Here is a 20,824-nt window from a genome sequence, read left to right as displayed (position 1 = left end):
AACCCCTTTTCTCTAAAACACTCTCCTTTCTCTCTCCCCTCCAAATCTCTCCTTAGAAAATGTGTGAAATCGATTGGACCCGTACAGGTTTCAACTCGCGCCCGTCAACAAGGTTTAGTACACGTTCAACAACTGACAGAGCTCTCCACTCGACAACCCCTACACATTCCTCACACCTCAGACAGGAGGAGATGGAGATGTTTTCCTCCCCGGATCTGTGTCAAACAGGTGAAATATGAAGAGTTTACGGTCCACGGTAGACAGCTCGAAGGATCGCTCTTCGGTTTACTACCACCCCCCCCCCCCCCCCCCCTCCCCAAACTCCCTGAACCCATCTCCCGACCGCCACCACCACCACCCCCGCCCTTCCGATCATCTCTCCACTCCACGTCGTAAACGATGAAGTTAATGTTGTGGGTAAGTGAGTTGAGCACGGTGTTGTAAGGTGTAGGGCTTGCTCCGGAGCTATTCTTGGCCGCGACAGACAGAAAGAGTTGAGCACGGTGTTGCAAGGTGTAGGGCTTGATCCGGAGCTATTCTTGGCCGCGACAGACAGAAAGAGTTGAGCACGGTGTTGCAAGGTGTAGGGCTTGATCCGGAGCTATTCTTGGCCGCGACAGACAGAAAGAGTTGGAGTTGAGTTTGTGTATTGCACGTGCAACCTTGTCAGGTTTGAATGGTTCCAGCAGTTTTCACCTGACCCCGACTTGACGCGCAGAATCAGTGTGGCCTGTTGACAAAGGCATACTCTCTGCAGCGCACTATCTGAACCAAATGAACCAAAAAATTGTGCGCAACCTTGCTTTACTAATCAAGTTCAAGTTTTATTAATCCAAGAGATGAAAAGCCGATGATTCAATCTGGATAAACGTGTTGTGCTAAAAATCATCCTTTGTACCCACAAAAATGGTAGTGCATTGACGTAGTAAAAGACGAAAAGGATTTATAACCACTCACAGGCACACTCTCCTTCTCGTGTACAATTTCGACGCACCGTCAAAGATCTGACCAGTCTTTTATTTTTATTTTTTTAAACAAAGCTTTTTTCAGAATTCTTCGCATGAAACAATTCGAAACATACAAATAGGACACGCACTCAAGCAAAAAAGTTTATTTTACGTGACGAGAACAATACTAAGTTACACACATTGGCATGATGGTGGCCATAACAATACTAAATTACACACATTGGCATGATGGTGGCCATAACAATACTAAGTTACACACATTGGCATGATGGTGGCCATAACAATACTAAGTTACACACATTGGCATGATGGTGGCCATAACAATACTAAGTTACACACATTGGCATGATGGTGGCCAGAACAATACTAAATTACACACATTGTCACGATGGTGGCCAGAACAATACTAAATTACACACATTGTCATAATGGTGGCCAGAACAATACTAAATTACACACATTGTCACGATGGTGGCCAGAACAATACTAAATTACACACATTGTCACGATGGTGGCCAGAACAATACTAAATTACACACATTGTCATAATGGTGGCCAGAACAATACTAAATTACACACATTGTCATAATGGTGGCCAGAACAATACTAAATTACACACATTGTCATGGTGTCACGATGGTGGCCAGAACAATACTAAATTACACACATTGTCACGATGGTGGCCAGAACAATACTAAATTACACACATTGTCATAATGGTGGCCAGAACAATACTAAATTACACACATTGTCACGATGGTGGCCAGAACAATACTAAATTACACACATTGTCACGATGGTGGCCAGAACAATACTAAATTACACACATTGTCATAATGGTGGCCAGAACAATACTAAATTACACACATTGTCACGATGGTGGCCAGAACAATACTAAATTACACACATTGTCACGATGGTGGCCAGAACAATACTAAATTACACACATTGTCACGATGGTGGCCAGAACAATACTAAATTACACACATTGTCATAATGGTGGCCAGAACAATACTAAATTACACACATTGTCATAATGGTGGCCAGAACAATACTAAATTACACACATTGTCACGATGGTGGCCAGAACAATACTAAATTACACACATTGTCACGATGGTGGCCAGAACAATACTAAATTACACACATTGTCATAATGGTGGCCAGAACAATACTAAATTACACACATTGTCACGATGGTGGCCAGAACAATACTAAATTACACACATTGTCACGATGGTGGCCAGAACAATACTAAATTACACACATTGTCATAATGGTGGCCAGAACAATACTAAATTACACACATTGTCACGATGGTGGCCAGAACAATACTAAATTACACACATTGTCACGATGGTGGCCAGAACAATACTAAATTACACACATTGTCACGATGGTGGCCAGAACAATACTAAGTTACACACATTGGCATGATGGTGGCCATAACAATACTAAATTACACACATTGGCATGATGGTGGCCATAACAATACTAAGTTACACACATTGGCATGATGGTGGCCATAACAATACTAAATTACACACATTGGCATGATGGTGGCCATAACAATACTAAATTACACACATTGGCATGATGGTGGCCATAACAATACTAAGTTACACACATTGGCATGATGGTGGCCATAACAATACTAAGTTACACACATTGGCATGATGGTGGCCATAACAATACTAAGTTACACACATTGGCATGATGGTGGCCATAACAATACTAAGTTACACACATTGGCATGATGGTGGCCAGAACAATACTAAGTTACACACATTGGCATGATGGTGGCCATAACAATACTAAATTACACACATTGGCATGATGGTGGCCATAACAATACTAAGTTACACACATTGGCATGATGGTGGACATAACAATACTAAATTACACACATTGTCATAATGGTGGACATAACAATACTAAATTACACACATTTTCATAATGGTGGACATAACAATACTAAGTTACACACATTGGCATGATGGTGGCTATAACAATACTAAATTACACACATTGGCATGATGGTGGCCATAACAATACTAAGTTACACACATTGGCATGATGGTGGCCATAACAATACTAAGTTACACACATTGGCATGATGGTGGCCATAACAATACTAAGTTACACACATTGGCATGATGGTGGACATAACAATACTAAATTACACACATTGTCATAATGGTGGACATAACAATACTAAATTACACACATTGTCATAATGGTGGACATAACAATACTAAATTACACACATTGTCATAATGGTGGACATAACAATACTAAATTGCACACATTTTCATAATGGTGGACATAACAAAAATCAACCATAAGAACAAATTGAAGGAATGGGGATGGGGAACTAGATAAGTACAGTCTGTCTTAATTTTACGTGGAATAAGACCATCCCTCCAACTGGCCACAGACCAAAACAAATCAACGCCCTGACTGCTTGCTGTGACATGGTGGGTTGGAATTTTATGATGAATTAATTTCTTTCAAAGCCACTAGTGTCTTTAACGAAATTAATTGGACAACAAAATTCGCATTGTGCACAGAGAGCATAGCACCCAGGTAGCTATTTTTATTATTTTTATTTTTTTATTTTTTTTATTCTCAGTTGCATGCAGGCTGCTTCAACCCTTACTTTTTTGCCTTTTTTTTCTCTTTTTTTTCTGCGGTCACAGAGAGCTCAGCACCCAGGTAGCTATTGTTTGGTATGTGACCAAGTCGAGGAGTGGTCTTATCCCTGGTAAAACCCTGGCCAGATAAGAGACGGTGAGCCAAACAGCTTACAAAGGCAGAATTGTGCCTTTAAAACAACAATGTGTTCAAGTCCAGAGAAACATTTCAGCATGCAAAAGCTGGAACGGATGAGTCCCAAGGCTTTTCGCCAACAGAAGTGTAACTGCACTCAGTTACTTACAGAGAAAAGACAACAAAGTATCATCACACGTCTATTTTAGTGAAGAAAAAGACAAGCGATAACATAAACAAGGAGAAAAATGAGATCATTGTGGGGGCTGATATAGTAGTATATCACCGCATCTAGCGGAGCAACACACAAAATGTCAGCAGAAACAACAGTCAACACACCTTTACTTTATTTACACACTCTTAACACATATTGTGTTCCGCCGCCGCTGCTGAGGGGCTCCGCTCACATAATATGTAACTTCAGCAGGACCGACGACGCACTGCAGCTTATCCCAGCCCGTTGAACGTTGCATGAAAGGAAAACAGGCCAAGTATTCGTCATAATCCCTATCGCGGCATAAATAATAGGCCGTGCGTCGTTTGTGCCGCTGAAACTGCGCAGGTATATTCTGCCCATAAGGAATCATGTTCGCGACACCGGTAGTAAACTTAGGTAAAAGAGGAACGCAGGTGCCTGATGCTTATAACAGAAACAGGTGTGTTGATTTTTCTCTCTCGTCCATACAACAGTCATCTGTCTACCTGTCCAACGAGAAATGTCTGCTTGCGATTCTTGTCCAATTCTTGTCCGACTCCTGCAGTGTCGAAACGGAATCCGACTGTTAGTTGAGAAAGAGTTGTAATTCTTTTCAGGACGTAATCTTATTGCTTGATTCCCACACTAGACGAACTCCGGAAGTAACTCTATCGGGTGTGTATGGGTTGTGGCAGAGTGAATACTCTTGCTTTTATTGAGGGAGACGTTCGACACGTTCCCCTTGTCCCCTTGGCATTGAATTTTCGGTTAACTAAAAGAGCGCAATGGCTTGGTGGTAAGACGCCGGCCTCCAAAGCGGAAGGTCGTGGTTTCGAATCCCGGCCGCGCCTGGTGGGTTAAGGTGGAGATTTTTCCGATCTCCCAGGTCAACTTATGTGCAGACCTGCTAGTGCCTTATCCCGCTTCGTGTGTACACGCAAGCACAAGTGCGCACGGAAAAGATCCTGTAATCCATGTCAGAGTTCGGTGGGTTATAGAAACACGAACATACCCAGCATGCTTCCTCCGAAAGCGGCGTATGGCTGCCTAAATGGCGGGGTAAAAACGGTCATACACGTAAAAATCCACTCGTGCGAAACCACGAGTGTACGTGGAAGTTTCGGCCCACGAAAACAGAAGAAGAAGAAGAAGAAGAAGAAGAAGAAGAAGAAGAAGAAGAAGAAGAAGAAGAAGAAGAAGAAGAAGGAGTCGACCTAATGAGCGCCTTGACGGCAAAACTAGGGCGATGGCCAATAACTGTTATCATTTGGTGTCATCGACTCGAGTGACTCTGTCACTGGATCTGACTCTGGCACCGAGCCTATCAATTGTGGTTGTGGAAGACGTGTCGGCTTACTGATGTTTACGACATTGTCGGGCCGCAGGTTGCAGAATATAGGTTCTGCGATAGATAGAGAGCTCTGATAGATAATTAGAGTCCCAAGGTCGTGGCATTTATTTGGGTTAGCATTCACTTATCTGGAGTTTTATAATGACATGGGTTTCACAAATATGTCATAATTGTATTTCACGATAAGGGATGTCTTGCTTCGTGTAATTTGTTTGGCAAAGCGAAAGTTCATTTTCTCTCTGGAAAAAGTTTCCTTTTCGAATCTTGCCTCGCAAGCTGTAGGAGCATCCATTTCGACGCCCTGTAATGTAACTACCTTTTCCAATCTCTCTCTGGCTTTTTACATTTAGTCAAGTTTTGACTAAATGTTTTAACATAGACGGGGAAGCGAGACGAGGGTGTGGTGTTTGTTTGTATGTGTGTGTGTGTGTGTGTGTGTGTGTGTGTGTGTGTGTGTGTGTGTGTGTGTGTGTGTGTGTGTGTGTGTGTGTGTGTGTGTGTGTGTGTGTGTAGAGCGATTCAGAGAAAACTATTTGACCGATCTTCATGAAACTTCACACGTTATTTCATTTTTTCGATAAATGTCTTTGATGACGTCATATCTGGCCTTTTGTTAAATTTGAGGCGGCACTCTCACGCCTTCATTTTTTAAGCAAATTGATTGAAATTTTGGTCAAGCAATCTTTGAGGACGTCCGAACTTTGGGGTTGCATTTCAGCTCGGAAGCCTTAGAATTAGTTAATTAGTTTGCTCATTAAAGTTGTCATTAAAACCGAATTTTCACTAACAGATTTAAAAATGATGGCATATTGTATTCTTCGTCTTCTCCCGAATTCAAAAATATATAGATATGTTGTGTTTGCTCTAAATATATGCTCAGAATTGAAGAAAATAGGTCAAGTAAGTAGCACTACGGTTCGCATGCTTCGCGGAGATGAGCGTGACCTGTCTCAGTCTTTGGGGAAGTTTAGCCGAGACTATCTGAATGTAGTCTCGGCGAAAGACTGGTTTATGATGTTGATCTTTTAGTTTCATGCCGACAGATTGACTAAATGTTTTTATATTGCTTCACGCGACTTGTTGTTATCATCTGATCGTTTCCGAAAACTTTTTTTTTAGCGCCGTTCTTCGAATTTCAAAACAAAACAGGAGGAAGTGTCCGTTCGTCTGTCAGTCAGTCAGTCGCTCTATGTCGTCCGTCTGTCTGCCTCTCAGAAGTGTCCGTCTGTTGTTCTACATCGTGCGTCTGTCTGTCGTCTATCAGGTGTGTCCGTCGGTCGTTCTGTCTGGGAGTTGTGTCTCTCTGTTTAAGTTGCTTCTCTCTGAGCAGATACAGACTACAGTCCAGCTAGTACGAATAAATCGCTTTCTTGCTTAATTATAGGGGAAGGGCTCCTAATATGGACCGGCTCCTAATATGGACCACCTCTTGATCTGACAAACTAACAGCGCTAGAGCGCTAAAAACAATTTCATTCGCTGTATTCACCCTCTCTGGATAACTTGCACATGTCAAAACAGTTGCAGAAACACAAACCTCAAAACCGTTAGGCTGTTTCTCTTTTCTGCACTTTTGGCAGCGTTCATTCTAAATTTGACGCCTAAAACGGACTCGTTTCTGTCCACAGCCAAAGCTTTTATCACACAAAAATTGCTATATATGACAGCTAAGACCGTATTTGTTACATTTTTAGCAGTTTTGACCCCGAGTTTCTACTGCAAACAAACAAATAATAGAAAAATCTCAAAGTATGTGTGCGTCCCCAAATATGGACCACCTACAACAAATTGAAGAAAATAAAAACTAAAGACTATTTTCATTAATTCATTAAGAAGCTTGCTGAAAATAACCTATAACTAGCCCTCGAGCTTTCAAAAAAATATATCAAATTGTCTTCTTTTTGTGGAAGTTGATAATTTCACTTATTTTCACTCTGTTTTTGATATGCTTCTTTAGTTTCCTGGTGTGCTTCAAATAATGCTCTCATCAACCCGAAACAGATAAATCTAAAGCATATTTGAATTAGTCTGACATGCACAATAAGTTGTATTATGTTATTTTGAAGTATAGGGGGCTTTTGACAGTGATTCGTGTAGGCCGCTTCACTGGTCCATATTAGGAGCCTGGGCGCCTAATATGGACCATTTGTGAACGTTTCTGTATTTATTTTTTGCTGAATGTCTATCAAAGCTAATTCACTCTAATTAGGCCTAACGGTTCAAATAAGAGAGGACTACCAAACACAAAATGAAACTTCTTTGCAAGAAAACAAGCTAGTTATCAGCAAGAAACAAAAAGTGGTCCATATTAGGAGCCCTTCCCCTACGTCGTTGCTCTTAGCTGTCACAGGGACAATTCGCTTATCTGTTTCTTGTGTTTTGTCAGCGAGGACGTTACATGTTGCGGCAGCTTGCAGAGATGTTTTGGATAACGCTAACGACGAACTCCACGATAAGCGTCTGATCTAAGGAACCCCCATGTCGTCGTCTCATTAATTCTTGCTGTTTGCTGCATCTTGCTCTGCTGTGTGTGTGTGTGTGTGTGAGTGTGTGTGTGTGTGTGTGTGTGTGTGTGTGTGCGCGCGAGAGTGCATGTGTGCGTGAGTGCGTGCGTGCATACGTGTGTGTGTGTGTGTGTGTGTGTGTGTGTGTGTGTGTGTGTGTGTGTGTGTGTGTGTGTGTGTGTGCTTCCCTAACAAATTTAAAGGCACAGTAAGCCTCCCGTAAACCATCACAGAGCTCCCCGAGCGTCTACATACAGTACAAACATACTTCCATTTAAACGCTCACCGAACGGGAACATCCTGGCTGCTTTCTGTCGAGCGTGAGAAATTTTCAAAGAATTTATTTTCGTGGACTTGGCCCTTTACAACAATGGCGCCTCGTTTTGGTGCTGGACGGCTGTTATGAATATCCCGGAAATCACGCCCGGACAGTAAGCCTCCCGTAAACATCGGCATTATTCATGTTTTACTTTAAACGCAATCATTGTTATTTATAGATCACAGGCACCTGATGTAAGTAGGTCACACACGTGTAAATGTTGTGCCCAGTCCTTGTTTTTGTTTCTGTTATTATTTTAGTTAGCAGGTCTAGTTGAGCACGTATTAAGTATCATGTACCCACTACTAGTCATTGTGCATTTTAGTTAATGGACTGATGATGTCATTTGTATGGAGTCGACGCACGTGCGAGGATATGTATGTGTGGGAGGGGGGGGGGGGGGGGCGCGGGAGATGGAAGCTTGCTGTATGTTATGTAATGTATATATTGTGTGTGATACGTGGAAATGTGATACTATTTATTTGCATGTATGATACAGGTACAAATGTGATAATTGTAGGCTTATACTAGTGATTACTGTGTGTGATACATGAAATGTGATATGAATGCTGTTTTTATATGTTATACTCTTACTTTCTCCCAAGCGCAAGACAAATTCTTCCATGAAAATTGAAGCCAATAAAATTTGAGTTGAGTTGAGTTGAGTTGAGTAAACCATCACATATACTGTCAGGCTTTTACACACAGTGCAAACACCCTTTCATTTGAACGCTCACCAAACGGGAACATCCTAGGTGCCCTCTGTAAAGAGCGAGCAATTTTTAAAGAATTAATTTTGCAGATTGTCTCGAACACTTTTTGGACCCATCCTGAACTCAGGTCAAACATGAGTTACTTCCCTTAAACTGGCGATAGCCGTGGATCGATGATTATCAGAATGTTTTTGGACCGTTGTGCGTTTTTGCGCTAGACCTAACTTTTAAAATCTAAATAATAAATTGACAGCTTGTTACACAAACATTCTTTAATCATAAAAGAATTCTTTTTTCATCAAGACAAGATCAGTGCAATTCGAAGTTGTGAAAGTTTGAAAAAAGAAAAGCCCGGAAGCAGGGTCACGCAAGGGTCGTAGCAGACGTCGGTTTATGCATATCGCCGTTCCTTTTTTGACAGTCAAAAGCCATCGCTAGAGTTCTTGTGAACCACAGCCGTTTGTTTCGTGCATAAAAACGTGCTATTGTAGATAAGCTCACATCGAGTCGCATTCAAATGACTAACTGACGACTACATTGTGAAAAAGGGAAACTGGATCACACGGGTTCACGATGGCTCAGGGGTAAGATAAACCACGCAAAAATAAATTCTTTGAAAATTGTTCGCTCTTTACGGAGGGCACCTAGGATGTTCTCAGTCGGTGAGTGTTTAAATGAAAGGGTGTTTGTACTGTGTGTAAAAGCCTGACCGTATCTGTGATGGTTTACGGGAGGCTTACTGTGCCTTTAAGTCACAACAGCAGACGATCACTTTCTTATATTTTTTGGGGGAAAAAACAAGGAGATGCTTAGGAACGAGTAACTGCGAACTGGACAGACCGACCGACAGGCACACAGACAGACCGATAGACCGACAGGCAGGCAGGCGGGCAGGCAGGCAGGCAGGCAGGCAGGCAGGCAGGCAGGCAGGCAGGCAGGCAGGCAGGCAGGCAGAGACAGACAGACATAAACGAGAAGAGAAAAAAATCAGAATGTCAGTACCGTCAAACGCCAAATTCCAAACTCTCGCCCCAACGAACTTCACGCCACTCTCTGTATTTTTCAGGGATAAGAAGAAATGTCGAGAAAATAAGGAGATGCTGAGAGATGAGCTGGGCGAGCTGCGCAAGAAATGGCAGAAGATCCGCGAGGCCCTCAAGCGACAGAGGGAAACGTTCAAGGAACGGAAGGCACTCTTCAGAAGACAGAGACGAGACAGGACTTCGTACAGGAAAAATCGCTCATGGAAGGTAAATTTTGAGACTTTCGTGGACTATATATATATAATACTATATCTATATATATACGGCTTGTGTGTGTGTGTGTCTGTCTGTCTGTCTGTCTTTCTTCGCGATGCACGGCCAAAGTTCTCGATGGATCTGCTTCAAATTTGGTGGGCAAATTCAGGTAGAACCCGGACACAATCTGCTCGATGAAAATTTTCAACACGTGCTCTCAGCGCGCAGCGCTGAACTGATTTTGTTTTTTCTGTACATCCATTCCCAGTAACTCTTCCTTATCTTCTCCAGTGTTTTGCGCGTTTATCTCCCTTCCTTCGTGTGGCGTCAATCGCGTACGGTGCGCCCGGCAAAGCCGGGTACCTTTGCCGGGTATTGGTGCGCCAATCACGCGGCGAAGCGGGTATTCATCTAGTATATATATAAACAAATAAGGAAAAAATAACCAAAACAAGCCTTTAAAAGTTTGCACCAATATTTCGACCTTGTATATATGTATATGTATATATATTTTTTTGTTTTTTGTCTTTTGTTTATTTCTTCGGGGTAGGGCTGGCAGTTATCTGTAAGCAAAGCAGTTTATGCGTGGAAGGGTCCAATTGTTGTTATAATCGTTTACAGGCAGGCAGGGTGTGCCGAAGAAAATGTTCCATTTTTATATAACATTTCAATGGACAATAAAGTGTTGTTATTGGTATTGTTATTGTTGTTTTGTTCCCATACAGCAAAAGAAACATTGAAAAAACAAGAACGACGGAAATCTTGGAAAGAACGAAAGCGAATAATAGAGGAAAATTACTGTTTTGGGTGCAACTGTTCGTAATATGATTGAAGGCTTTCTTTATCATCTTCCATTTTTTGGACCATCTCTTGCATAGTTCAGTCATTTTCCTTCAATATACTCAGTCGGTTTATCAATCAAGTAGCTCATTAGCCAGCCAGCCAGTCCAAGCAGCTATGCATCAGTTGTTAAAGCAACACAACTGCTAACATTCCAAGGTCAAGAATCCCAAAACAAAAAAAGGTGACATTTTGGAACGTTTAATTCTGGACAAAGCAAGACATTCACAAGAACCTCCACCTAACGGCCTGAACGGTCCAGAATTAAACGGTCAAAAAATAATAACAATCCTTGTTTTCTAATTGTATTGTCATGCTTGCCATACCGACGTACCTTTTTCAGACGAAGAAAGCCTTCCAGGCCCAGGAACTAACGGAGGAAGAACTGTACAAGTACAACAAGGCGCTGAAGACGAAATACTCGACGGTCAAGTCCCGTAGAAAGAGAGCTGCCACCGCGAGGAAGGACCGACTGTGGGACTACGGCATTATACCCTACGACATTGAGGCTAACTTCACAGGTGCGTCGACAGTGTTGTCTAGAGATTCGTCCATCAACAGGTGTTAGCCTTCGTCCTGTACGTGGATAGGTGTTTTGTGTTCGTCAACAGGTGTTCGCCAGCATCCTGTGCGCGGACAGGTGTTGTCTGGAGATTTGTTCGTAAACAGGTGTTCGCCAGCGTCCTGTTTGTCGGACAGGTGTTGTCTAGAGATTTGTTCGTCAACAGGTGTTGGCCAGAATCTTGTGCGTGGACAGGTGTTGTCTAGAGATTTGTTCGTCAACAGGTGTTCACCAGCATCCTGTGCGCGGACAGATGTTGTCTGGAGGTTTGTTCGTCAACAGGTGTTCGCCAGCATCATGTGCGTGGCCAGGTGTTGGCTACAGACCTGTGCTTGCTTGTTCTTGTCTTAGTGAAAGCAAGGGTTTAGACAAAGGGAGACAAATGTGTGTCTAAGACTTTTGTGGCTGTGCCAAATGGGAGACTGACTGGAAGATGCTGGACACACCAGGGGACGTCACCCAGGTTTTGTGAAACAAAAATAAGTCAAATCTGGTGGTGTCCCATCATTTTATTTTAAGCAAAATTATTATAATATATTTCCATGCAAGTCACCAGCTTTTAAACATGCTTTTTGTGGAGAGAAAGAAAACCAACCAATTATCATTCTTTATATGTTGTTAATCAGCTTTAACCATATTTTTCTGTACAGGAGCAAACAAAGCCATATTCACATTAGCCATGCGACATTAGGCGAACTAGGCTACACCTGCGTCAAATTTTGTGGAGAGAAAACCGACTAATTATATATCAGATTTGTTTAATGTTGTTAATCAGTGAAAAAGCATGTGTTTTCTTTTCTTAATTTAAACAATGTGTTTTTGTGTACAGGGGCGAACAAAAGCCATTTTCAAGCTGGCCATGCGACGCTGAGAGAACTACACGTGGAGAGAAAACCAACTATTTATCAGTCTTTTTATGTTATTCCTCAGCTTTAAACACGATTTTTTCGTGTCATGACATGTGTCAATCATGCTATTTTGTGTACAAGTGCGAACAAAGTCATGTTCAAGCTAGCCATGCGGCACTGGGAGAACTACACATGCGTCACATTCGTGGAGAGAAAGCCAACTAATTATTATTTTATAAATGTTATTCATCAGCGTTAAGCATGTTTGTGTGTGTGTCCATGTGTTAAACAATGTGTTTTGTGTACAGGTGCGAACAAAGCCATGTTCAAGCTAGCCATGCGGCACTGGGAAAACTACACGTGCGTCACCTTCGTGGAGAGAAACCCAGAGGATGAAAACTACATTCTCTTTACCGAGCGGTCATGTGGGTGAGTCGCTGTTACTGCTGGGAAACTACTCTTGGAAATTAGCACGTCAAGCATTATTTTATTTCTTATTTCTGGCCTCAGAAACTCCTTGACCCCACAGAAAGTTTTACTTTTTGAAAATGTTTATTTTTTGTAGGTCCAGTCTTCAAACCCGACCAAATAAAGACCACTGGGTCGACGTACTGTAAATGCGACGCTTTGTTTTGTCAATAATTAAACGTTCCAATAATCTATCATTCTTGTTTTTTTGATTGTTTAAACCCGACTTTGTAAGAGTTTCGGTTGGTGACATCTATAACATTACCCTCTTTTACCATGCTCTTCTGTATTCAGACCTGATTTTCTGTATTCAGACCTGATTTTCTGTATTCAGACCTGATTTTCTGTATTCAGACCTGATTTTCTGTATTCAGACCCGATTTTCTGTATTCAGACCTGATTTTCTGTATTCAGACCTGATTTTCTGTATTCAGACCTGATTTTCTGTATTCAGACCCGATTTTCTGTATTCAGACCTGATTTTCTGTATTCAGACCTGATTTTCTGTATGGGGGGTCTTAAACTGGAGAAACTGCTGTATTCATTGCCGCATTTTCTTGTGTGTGTTTGAATCTTTTCCCCAGAAGAAGGAGGGGGTAAATTCTGGCTATATTGTATCATAACGTGTCATTTTCAACGAATAATGAAATTTACTTTAGTCGTTACTAGAAATAGAACGACCTCTCAATCGGCAGAACAAAATTGTCCAACCTTTGAAACTTAAGACAAGACAAAATATGGCAATGGCGGCACTTGAGTATTCTCCGGAAGAGCACGCGGTCCTTCATAAACATGATAGTAACTCTCTTACCTATGAATAATGACATTTGATTTTCCAAGAATCGAGTTGCACAGCTGGTAGAAAATTGCCATATCACTTTTTTTGTGTGTGCTTCCAGTGCGAACTGTTAAAGCCATTTAAATGTATTTAAACATTCACGCAAAAATGGAGGTCGTCAAATTTTGCCTGTGTGTCTGTGTGTCTGAGTGTGTATTCGTCACGAAGTGGAGATAATCGTCTGACATATGAGTGTGTAAGAAAAAAAGGGATACCCCAGAATCTGCCTCACCCTTTGCATCGTAAAAGTGCGCATCCCCAGTAGGCATGATTATTATTATTATTATTGTGATCGTTTTTATGCGCCTAATCTAGATATAGCTCTAGGCGCTTACATATTAATTTCTGCCGTTTGAAATGGAATTTTTTACAGACAGACAGACAAACAGACATTTTTTACACACAATATATAACGCATTCACATCGGCCAGTAAAGCTCAGTAGCCTATTAGGCGAGCATTCACCTTTCACGGCCTTTATTCCAAGTCAAACGGGTATTTGGTGGACATTTTTATCTATGCCTATACAATTTTGCCAGGAAAGACCCTTTTGTCAATCGTGGGATCTTTAACGTACACACCCCAATGTAGTGTACACGAAGGGACCTCGGTTTTTTGTCTCATCCGAAAGACTAGCACTTGAACCCACCACCTAGGTTAGGAAAGGGGGGAGAAAATTGCGGCCTGACCCAGGGTCGAACACGCAACCTCTCGCTTCCGAGCGCAAGTGCGTTACCACTCGGCCACCCAGTCCATATGATGCTCTGCTTAATTCTATTACCCCATGGCCTATGTAGAAAGTGTGTTATCGTCAAAACAAGTGGTTTCATCGCTGCCTGCATCTAAGTTGGCGAATCCCAAATTGTATTCACTTTGCAAGAGCAGTTGCCTATTTACCCTGGCTGCGTGTGATTTAAGGGAGTGAAACATTAATGACTTTCTTCAATGTTTTGCCCGTCATTTTCTTGATAAAAAATTTCAAAAACTGCAAGTAAACACATGTCGAGTTTTCCCCGAAAGTAGTTTTTGAGAATAAGACGAATATTTTGGATGATTAATGAGATGAGGATGATTATAATGATGGCGGGTGAAGGCAGTTATTCGTTATGTTCTCAGTTCCATTACATGTAGACTCCAGACAAGCTCGTAAAATTAAACACTTTATGTGTCTACTTGCCAACTCTTGCGTTGTTTTGTACCGTTTCGTTTCTTTTCTCTCGCTGAAACAGGAAAAGAGAAAGTTTTCTTAAGTGTGTTTTCAGTTCATTCCAAGCACTTGCATTGGCTATTCTGCATGTGCGGTCTTCTGGACCAAACGTTCTCAATAAAATAAAAGCTTGGTTGAAAAAAAAGTAAGGCTGTGCAGAAAGCTGAATCTCAGATATTCTTAAGGCAATAAACACAAAATCTTAAACAAGTCGCGTAAGGCGAAATTACTACATTTAGTCAAGCTGTCGAACACACGGAATGGAACTGAACGCAATGTATTTTTTCACCAAGACAGTACAGCTTCGTCAATCCCCGCGTGAAGGAAATCGCTCACCTTCCACGTGCAAAACGTAGTGATATTGACACGCCAGATTAGCGCGGTGGCGTTTTGTGCAAAGCAGGAAAACGCGCTTTTCTGTATTCTTGTAAATTTTCTGAGCTTGTTTTGAATACAACCTATCATATCTATATGTTTTTGAAATCAGGAAATGATAAAGAATAAGATGAAATCATTTTTGGATCGATTTCTGAAATTTTAATCGTAAGACTAATTAATCTATTTTCGTTAATTGTGATCACATTTTAAAAGTAAACATGACATATGTATATATTTTTAGATTCAGAAAGTGATGAAGAATACGATGCAGTCAATTTGAAATCTGTTTGCGAAAAATCGATTTTAATGACAACTTTAATGAGCAAACTCATTAATCAAATTTTAAGCCTCCAAGCGGAAATGCAATACCAAAGTCCGGGCTTCGTCGAAGATTACTTGACCAAAATTTCAACCAATTTGGTTGAAAAATGAGAGCGTGACAGTGCCGCCTCAACTTTCACGAAAAGCCGGATATGACGTCATCAAAGACATTTATAAAAAAATGAAAAAACGTCTGGATATACCATACTCAGGATCTCTCATGTCAAGTTTCATGAAGATCGGTATAGTAGTTTTCTCTGAATCGCTCTACATACACACACACACATACACCACGACCCTCGTCTCGATTCCCCCCCTCTACGTTAAAACATTTAGTCAAAACTTGACTAAATGTAAACAAGTCGCGTAAGGCGAAATTACTACATTTAGTCAAGCTGTGGAACTCACAGAATGAAACTGAACGCACTGCATTTTTTCACAATGACCGTAGTCCGCCGCTTGTGCAAAACGGAGTGAAACTGACGAGCCTGTTTAGCGCGGTAGTGGTTTCGCTGTGCTGCATAGCACGCTTTTCTGTACCTCTCTTCGTTATATTTAGTCAAGTTTTGACTAAATATTTTAACATCGAGGGGGAATCGAAACGAGGGTCGTGGTGTATGTGCGTATGTGTGTGCGTGCGTGCGTGCGTGTGTGTGTGTGTGTGTGTAGAGCGATTCAGACTAAACTACTGGACCGATCTTTATGAAATTTGACATGAGAGTTCCTGGGTATGAAATCCCCGAACGTTTTTTTCATTTTTTTGATAAATGTCTTTGATGACGTCATATCCGGCTTTTCGTGAAAGTTGAGGCGGCACTGTCACGCCCTCATTTTTCAACCAAATTGGTTGAAATTTTGGTCAAGTACTCTTCAACGAAGCCCGGGGTTCGGTATTGCATTTCAGCTTGGTGGCTTAAAAATTAATGAATGACTTTGGTCATTAAAAATCTGAAAATTGTAAAAAAAAATAAAAATTTATAAAACGATCCAAATTTACGTTTATCTTATTCTCCATCATTTGCTGATTCCAAAAACATATAAATATGTTATATTCGGATTAAAAACAAGCTCTGAAAATTAAATATATAAAAATTATTATCAAATTTTTTTTTTCGAAATCAATTTAAAAACACTTTCATCTTATTTCTTGTCGGTTCCTGATTCCAAAAATATATAGATATGATATGTTTGGATTAAAAACACGCTCAGAAAGTTAAAACAAAGAGAGGTACAGAAAAGCGTGCTATCCTTCTCAGCGCAACGAATACCCCGCTCTTCTTGTCAATTCCACGTGTTCTGTGAGTTCGACAGCTACTTGACTAAATGTAGTAATTTCGCCTTACGCGACTTGTTAATATTTGTTTGTGTTAGGAAACGCTACCGTTGCTGAGCTGTGGTTCAGTTTTGTGTGTTGCATGTAGTTGACTTATTTGTACTTTGTGGGAAAGTACCGATATTATATTTTGTAAACACAATATTTATGCTTGGACGAGAATGCAGGTGAACTTTCTAGTCCTGTCAAAACAAGTTGTTTACCATGCTGTTTTAGTCGTGAGTTCGTGGCGTTCGTTCGGATTAAGTGCGTCGGCGCTTTTGATGTACGTCATAAGAGAATGTCGCTAGTTTAGTCTGTTACGGCTGGAATTTACGTGTGTATGTCTGTATGTATGTCTATTCACTCCTATCAGAAATTGTGCATGCTACTCTCTGTTTACTATCTAGCCTTCACACACACACACACACAACACTCCAACCAGGCACAAAGACAAGAACACAGTATAGCCCTTTGCCCCTGCACCTCTATTAGAATGTTCAATAACACAACATAAACATATTATTATACATCCATTCTACAGATCACTTTCGCTCAACATGAAAGTTCTATTTCTGTTAACACACAGAAATCTAACTGCACAAAATTACATACATATTACTTTGTCATGCAGTCTACAGTTCACGTGCACACACGTATAACACTTTAGGCTTTGTTCCGTGAAAGCCCGTCTGTCTCAAAACACACGAAGTCATTGTCTCAAGCAATACTTCTGTCAATATTCACTTCTGTTACACACAGATGACAAAAACCACGACGCTCGACGTCTCGTGGTTGTTCACTTGGGAAACGTATCTCAGTACAGCTATCACGCTGGTTAATTTCTCCCAGTCGTACTCACATATTCAGTGGCACGCACTGCTCCACCCCACCCACACAAACTGGTCTTCGTGTGGTGGAATGGGGACGGGGTTCCCGTTATACAACGCTTCACGCTGTCTCCCCTCCCACAGCTCACGGCTCGGCGTAAGGGCAGAACCTCCCGTCTCGTTCCCCAACTTCCGCGACCGCTCTCGGCCCGGGATGCTAAAATACACAAGTTTAAACTACCATAAGTCTCCATACTTGAATAAACTTTTCTGACATTCTTTATCACTACCGGCAACTAAATTCATGCGGTTACAGTATATACACCCGCTTACTCATAAGCGACTTCATTTCCGAAAAACATGTAAACATTCCCTTTTCAACAATGGCTGACAACAGCGCACGCTTTTCAGTCATACATGACTCTCCCGGTCATTTCTCAAGTCAATATTTCCGAGCAAAATAATATCTCCGAGCAAAATATCAATTCAATAAATACCTGTAAACACAGCAGTTGAATCCAACGATTCAATACCGCGGCACGAGTCTAACCGACCTCCCAGCGCCCGGTGAGAAACTTTACTCAGTAAGAGACCCGTCTTCTCTTGTCGATGGTCTGCAAAGCTCTGCTGTCTAATCTATCTACAAACGTGACCTCAGTCAATACTCTTCTCTGATTGGTCACATCTCACACGTGACATCACTGCACTGTACGGACAATATTTCACCGCACGGTGCCTACTCAAAGTTCGTGGCCCATGAAATCTTGTACACCTGCGTCACATAACTCCAATATACATTATGTGCAAATCCGTTTGTCACATAGTCCATGCACGGCTCGTATAATGTAGTTGTATCATGTTCGGTCTGGAATATTCTCGAGATTGAGTATTTACTATATATGCCAGCGCGATTTGAATGTTAAAAAAGCTTCTATTTGAGTTCTGCTAGATGTGCAGTTGTATGTATGTAATGCTAAATAAATCCTCGAACTCAATTTGACGAGTTGTTTTCTGCTGCTGCGAAGACGGGCGACGTAGAATAAAAGAACACAACTATACGACGTTTGAGAACTTGTGGCAATCTCAAGTGTCGTGTAACAATTGGGGGCCAAGCCAAGGATCTACGTTTAACGCCAAGGGTTTTCCAGCAACAAAGACAGTCAAGACAGTCACAGGAGGTAGCCATCAATCGGGTGTATCCTGAGGGATCAGTATTGAGACTACGGAACCGTGGATTCGGTGTGACTGGTGAAGAGTTTGGTAATCGCCGCAGCTCGGTACGGTGAGCGACGCCGGAGTGTATCGGGATTACAGAGGTTAGCTGCCGTTTGGACGAGACGGACTTCGTCGCGGAGCTAGTGCATTAATACTACGAAATACGACTGAGGTACGTCGTGTACGTATCGTGAGCAGAGTGCGCCGTCACGTTAGACGAGGAGGGTGGCAGCCTGCGTCTACGAAGGTGAACAGCGACGAGAGAAGCATCGGAGGTGCAGTAGAGACTGTGTTCTTTTAGAAGACTACATTCGTCTACGTTCGTGGCTGTGAAATAATACAGACGAACGCACCGGAAAAGACCAGAATGGCTGAGTTCTGGGCAAAAGGAGTTGAACTGGGACTGAAAGGCAAGCAGCTGACGGAGTTCGTCGAGTCCCAGACACGACTGCAAGCGCAGCGTGAAGAAAGACAAGCGCAGCGTGAAGAAAGACAAGCGCAGCGTGAGCGTGAAGAAAGACAAGCGCAGCGTGAGCGTGAAGAAAGAGAAGCACAGCGTGAAGAAAGGCAAATGGAGCTGAAACGCGTAGAGCTCCAGATAGAAATGGAGACGAAGCGCTTAGAGCTTCAGACAGAAATGGTGCGTGTTCAAAATGAGCACGCGGCACCACGCCAAAGAGATAACCAGCAGCAAATGCTACACAGGGCACCGAAACTTCCAGCATTCGCTGACGGGAAGGACCAGATCGACTGCTACCTTGCAAGATTCGAGAGGTTCGCCGAGAGTGCTAGATGGCAGCGCGACGACTGGGCGATTCAACTCAGCGCACATTTGACTGGGGCAGCACTTGAGGTCTACACTAGACTTTCAAATGATGACGCCAGAGACTATGATGTACTGAAGGAAGCTCTGTTGCGTTGCTACAACTTCACTGAAAGGGGCTACCGTCAACGCTTCCGCGAATGCCAGCCATTGTCTGGAGAGACACCGAGCCAGTTTGTGGAGCGCCTGTCGTCATACCTGCAGAAGTGGGTGGAGTTATCAGGTGAAGAGCAGTCATACGAGAGTCTGCGGGACTTGATCGTGAAGGAGCAGTTCCTTAATGCCTGCCCGAAGGACCTGGCGACCCGCTTGGAAGAGCAAAAACTGCGGGGTTTGAAGGACATGACTGATGCTGCTGAGCGTTATCTCATTGCTCATGGAAGGACCCTGGGGACGTCAAAGTCATCGAAACCTTTCCAGAAGAGCGGGAACCAGGGAAACCAACCTGCCAAGGGACAAACTGAGTCCGCACCATCATCCAATGAAGGGCAGAACATAACGTGTTTCCATTGCAATGCCAAGGGTCACCGAGTCGCCAACTGTCCCCAAAAGAAAAATAACGGACATGTCAATGACAAAGCGCAAGAACATCGACGGAGATATTACGACAACAAGAGGCAAACGAGTGGCTCGAACCAACAAGTATGTGCGAGCAGCGTCATACTACCAAGGGCTGCCGAGCAAGTGGATACACCATCGGACGTGGAAGAATGTCTATCTGATGGCCAGCTTCTACTCGCTAATGGCAAGTCAATCTCTGTCGTCGCCAGCGCAGCTGTGTCAGTGTCGAACATGCCCGTGTCGAAGGGATTTGTTGAGAAGCAGGAAGTGACTGTTCTCAGAGATTCGGGCTGCAATGGAGTCATTGTCAAAGAGGATCTGGTGCCAACAGAGAAGTTCACTGGTGACTTCAAGTGGACGCTCATGGCAGACAGCAAATGCGTGAGGGCACCAGTGGCAAAGATCCAGATAGATACTCCATACTTCACCGGAGAAGTTGAGGCCGTCTGCCTGAAGAAGCCCTTGTACGATCTATTAATTGGGAACATTGGGGGTGCGAGACGTCCTGATGACCCTGATTTCGAATGGAGAATGGGCTCAGCTCAGCCTGCTGTTGAGGAGGAAG

At 42.4% G+C, this 20,824-nt stretch overlaps 1 protein-coding gene across 1 annotated transcript in view; it reads left to right on the top strand.

The window, feature by feature from the left end:
- Nucleotides 1-20,824, top strand: part of LOC138956570 (tolloid-like protein 1) — a gene marked incomplete at its 3' end in the record, with an annotated part of 43,539 nt that overhangs the window by 1,310 nt on the left and 21,405 nt on the right. Inside the window, 3 exon segments of the mRNA XM_070327896.1 lie at nucleotides 9,886-10,069; nucleotides 11,241-11,418; nucleotides 12,616-12,736. Coding sequence (XP_070183997.1) covers nucleotides 9,886-10,069; nucleotides 11,241-11,418; nucleotides 12,616-12,736 — 483 coding nt within the window.

Source organism: Littorina saxatilis, unplaced genomic scaffold (assembly GCF_037325665.1).
Source record: "Littorina saxatilis isolate snail1 unplaced genomic scaffold, US_GU_Lsax_2.0 scaffold_312, whole genome shotgun sequence".
NCBI lineage: Eukaryota > Metazoa > Mollusca > Gastropoda > Littorinimorpha > Littorinidae > Littorina > Littorina saxatilis.
Note: the sequence above shows the minus strand (reverse complement) of the source record. Positions and strands in the feature narration are given on the sequence as shown.